The sequence below is a fragment of the Loa loa genome (genome assembly GCF_000183805.2).
Source record: "Loa loa unplaced genomic scaffold supercont3.476, whole genome shotgun sequence".
NCBI lineage: Eukaryota > Metazoa > Nematoda > Chromadorea > Rhabditida > Onchocercidae > Loa > Loa loa.
This window is the reverse complement of record NW_018108656.1, coordinates 21766-26858: the sequence shown is the minus strand read 5'-3', so window position 1 is coordinate 26858 and position 5093 is coordinate 21766. Positions and strand designations below refer to the sequence as shown.

Below are 5093 nucleotides of genomic sequence, written 5' to 3'. Positions count from 1 at the left end.
CTTACCAAATTTGTTGCATTAATATGAAAATGCTCATGGCTACTTGTTGGCCTTGGCCACATTAATTGTTGCCTAAGATTATCCCGCTTTTTTAGCTCTTGAGCTGAAGCACTACGAAGTAGTTCAAATGAGAAATCATCACCATTACGATTCAATCGATTTGGCAAGAATCGGCGCAAAAATCCATGAATTGAATTCATGGAGCATTGCAGATTTTCGAAAAAAAAATAAAAAATGAAAAAATTCAATGAAGTTTAAATTTTTTGCGAAACGTTTGCATCGTCTTCTTTTCTTTCTCGTTCCGGTTTCTTTCTTTCTTTTTTCCCTTTTCTTTTCGTTTTGTTTTGTTTTGTTTTTTTTTTTTTTTCTTGAAGAATATATCCAATAACTGAAAATAAACAAGAAAAAAAAACCAATGAAAGCTAAATTTAAATTTTTATAAAGTCATTTGTGAACAAAATTTGCATATCATAAATGAATCGACTAATGAATTAATTGCTAATATAAATAAACTTTTTGTTTTTCTACTAAAGCAACATGAAATTTGGATGAGAGTAAATTGAATTAACTTTTGCCTTTAATTTAATTTAATGCTAATTTTTCGATTTGCAGAAAGAATGAAATTTGTTGTTGATGACTTTTTTTTCAACTAATAAAACTATCGGTATTATGTTTTGTTGAAAAAGTGTGTGGAAAAAAGGAGAAAAAATTGGATGGAAATAATTTTTAAAAAAGTTATTTCAACTTTTTCAATTATTTTAAAACTTTTTAATCAATTTTAATCAATAATTCGAAAAAAAAATTAGCAAATATTAATCAAAAAATGTAAGGAATAAAGAATATTTAAATTATATAAGTAACATTGGTCGAAAAAACTTTTTAAAAAAGACGAAAATTTTGAAAAAAATAAATGATAGTTAAATACTTATTCACTTATATACTTAAGTAATTACTTCAAAAAATAAAGAAGGACAAAAATGCGGAGGAGAGCAATTTTCTTTCCATCAAAAAAAAAAACTATTTGAAATTTCATTAACAGCAAAACTTAGTCCCATTTATCTCTTACTCATCCTTTACTCTTATTTGTTTCAAAATATTCGTCTTATTTTTTCTCCTTCTCCTCCTCCTCCTCTCCCCTTTCCTTCTCTCTCTCCTCCTCCTCCTCTTCCTTCTCCTTCTCCTCCTCCTCCTCCTTCCTCCAGTGTTTATATTACTTATTTTCAGTTATTATCGTATTTCAAATATTTATGTGTTATAAAGATGTTAGAAAAGTTAAACGTAAATGTTTTTACTCTTATTATGAATTAAAAAAAAAAAAAAAAATTTTACCATTTATATTTAAAAATATTTGCTAAAATTCGAGGTAATCAAATTTCATTTAATTTCTGCACAATTTATCAAATAATATTATTATTATTATATTCAGTTTGTGGAATTAATATTGAATTAATGATATTTTAAAAAATTCAGCAAATAATTGCAATAAATGAGTAATAATTAGTGTAAAAATTTTTCATATCATAATCAATTATAGCTTGTGGATGCTTTTTATTTTTTTTAATTATATTATTTGATTAATAATTAATGATTAACAAATTTTTACAATCCTATAAAAATTAACAATTTATTTCAAATTTTTGGAAAGAATTTTTTTTTTTGTTGTATCTTTGTTTTTTCCTTTTTCATCCTATTTAAAACCGAATTTAAATTTTCAATTTGAAAAATATTAAAATCAATATTCTAACATTTAGCAATGACAACTAAGCTTTCATAGTCTTCTCTTAACAAAAACGAAAAATTCTCTCCTAGCAACGATAATATAAAAATAACTAAAAAAAAAAGAAAAAAAAGGAAAAAAAAGAAGGCAAAATGCTTTTACGCATGAATGATTACTTTTTTTGGTTTTCAATTATTTTAGCCTTTAATATTTTTTCCCATCTCACTTTATCAATCCATCCTTTAAATTTCTGCAAAAAATTTTTTAAAATCGAAATTCGAAATTAAAAGCAAATTTTGTAGATTTCCATTTTTTTTTCCTTCCTCCCCCTTTATTTAATAATTTTTTGCATTGCATAATGCAAATTTATTTTGATTGCTTTCGCAAAATATATTATACTTAAAAACAGAAATATATGATTTTCGATCAGCTTCGTTTTTTTTTTTTTTCATTTCTTTGTATTTATATTCATTCTAACAAATGTATTGAACAGTTGTTTAATAAACAAAATACGAGAAATATTTTTTGGGGAAAAAAAAAAATTCAAATCTTTCAACAATTTTATTACTGATTTGATGATTTGAAAATTTTACATTTTAAAATGCAAATTAGACAAATAAAGTTTTTGCAACTTTAAATAGCAATTAATCAAGGAAAAATTGCATTAATTAAATAGTAAAAATAGCCAAACAATGTTTCAATTAAAGGAAAAATAAATTAATTAAAATCAGCTATTTAAAATTTTGATCAAATAATTACTACAAATAAACTTATTAATAATACATTAATCTATTGCTAACAGTTATAAGTGTACATTACAGTATTCATTTTGTAAAAATGGATGAATGATTTTTGAAATTTTTAAATTCATCCAGCAGATCATAAAAAGAATAGGAATGGACATTCATTTATGTATATGCTGGATAAATTAGAAAAGAGAAAAAAAAAAAAAATGAAAATAAATTGAAGAATGATGATGATGATAGAAAAAAAGAGAGAGGATTGTGTGTAATCATTTAAATCGGAATAAAATGAAGATAAATGATGAATAATACCAATTCCTTATTTATTTTTTTAAATTCTTTATCCAATAAATGTATGATTTGTTGTTTTAAAAATGAATAGTAAATGTAATGGAAATAATAAATTGTTGTAAATTTATTGATCGATAACCAATATTGATATACTTGAATAAATTAATGAAATTTGAAATTAAAATAGAAATTGAATAGGAGAGAAATTGCACTAGCATTTTTCAATTTCCATCAATAAAACTATCATTGGTGTAATGAATTTTGGTTATTCTTTTCGAATGAATATTTGCATATTTTGATATTATCATGATTCTAAATATATCCCAAGTACAATCATGGTTATAAGAACATTTTGGCATAATCAAGATTGCAAATGTTTAATCAAACAATCATGATTACAAGCAATGTTGATATAATTATAATTACAATCATGGCATGATATAATCATGATTACATGCACATCATGGTATGTTCAAGATTACAAGCGCATTTTGCTATAATTATGATTATAGGCATATCTTGATATAATTATGATTTCAAGCTTGTCTTAGTATAATCATACTTACGAGCATATCTTAGTAAAATCAAAATTATATGTATATTATATAAAAGAATGCAAGCATATCTTATCATAATGATGATTACAAGCAAGATATCCTGATATAATCATGATTACAAGTAAGATATCCTGATATAATCATGATTATAAGCAAGATATCCTGATATAATTATGATTCAAGCATGTCATCGAATTAAAATGAAAGGAAGAAAGAATTGGATGCAATAATACCTTTAAAAGTTCAAAATATTCACTAACAAAAAATATAACAAAAGAATCAAAACTGAGAATGTATCGTTAACTATTAATCTTTCAATTTATTTGATCAAAAATTAAAAAAAAAAAAAAAAAACGAAAATATTTATCTAAAATTGCAAAACATTTGTTGAAGATATTGTGAAAGTAGAAAATTTCAAAACTTCTAAGCCTAAGCATAAATTCCTGTCGGGAAAAAATATATACATACATACATGCATACATACACACACACATACACATACAAATGCACATACACGCACACATACATACACCGACACACATACACATATCCACATATATAAATAAATTTTGATATAATTCGCGACATCACTGACGGTGAAGTTATCGAATAAATACGTAAACAACTAACAGGGATTTATTTCTACCAATGCATGCTTCCGTTGGGAATATAGAGAGAACCGGAAAAATGAATAAAAAAAAAAGCTAAAAATAGGCTAATTTATTTCTTCAATCATTTATTGTTTTGATGTTTCATTCATATTTTATCATGCATTGAATGCATGTAATGCATGCAACGTAAAAAGTACGTTTTTTTTTTTTTTCTTTCTTTCATTGCATTGCATAATATTAAATTAGATTTATTTCTTACTACATACTAAATGCATGTAATGCATGCAGCGTAAAAGATGTTTGATGTTTTTTTTTTCTTTTCTTTCTTTCATAGCATTGTATAATATTAAATTAGATTTATTCCTTACTATATAATGCATGCGAATGCATGTAATGCATGCAGCGTAAAATTGTGTTACTATTAAAATTATTACAGATGAAAATTTTGTCTAATATTTCTAGCAATTTTTTTTTTTTTTTTTTAATAGCTCTACAATAGTTTAAACAACCAAAATTAAACTGTTACAAATTTCCCCGTTGTTTGCAGGATTTGATATTTTACTCTTTTAATTTAAAATCCGTAGCAAATATTTTCGAATTCTGTTATAAGCAAATTGAAGGTAAACGAAATTTGAATTTTAAAGCGAAAATTCAATTTGAAAATGGATGAATGGAATGGATGTGAAAGACGAAAATAATATACATATGAAATAATATATGTTTAAAAGAATAAAAATGAAAAAATATATTTTTTTTATCCATTTAAATAAAGAAAATATCATCATATTTGTTTTTTATTTTTTTTTTTTGGAAAAAGAAAATTAAAATCTTTAAAAATCAAATTAAATCTTTTTTTTTTCAAATTTCAATCCATTTCTTTTTTTTTCTTCGACGATATTCTTCCGTTACATTTTATGTTTGAAAATGCATAAGCTAATATAGCACTAAATTCTCATCTTCTTGTTATTCGTCCTTTTTTAACTAAAATAAATCTCATTTGATAATTTAATAATTCAAAATTTATTCTTTCATCTAAAATAATGGAAATAATAAAGAATTTTTCGGATAGGAAATTTTATTTTCTTCCTGAAAATAGAAAGATGCTATTATTAAGACACGTTAACTTTATTCGATCTAAAATTTAGCTTTTTTTTTTTTTTTTTTTTAATTGTTT

The 5093-nt window shown here is 23.5% G+C and overlaps 1 protein-coding gene across 1 annotated transcript in view; it reads right to left on the bottom strand.

The window, feature by feature from the left end:
- LOAG_18737 (hypothetical protein) overlaps window positions 1–228 on the bottom strand; it is a 12498-nt gene extending 12270 nt beyond the window's left edge. Inside the window, exon 1 of the mRNA XM_020451400.1 lies at window positions 6–228. Coding sequence (XP_020304821.1) covers window positions 6–200 — 195 coding nt within the window. The 5' untranslated portion in view covers window positions 201–228. The remainder of the gene's footprint in view (window positions 1–5) is intronic.
- Between the last annotated feature and the right edge of the window lie 4865 nt (window positions 229–5093).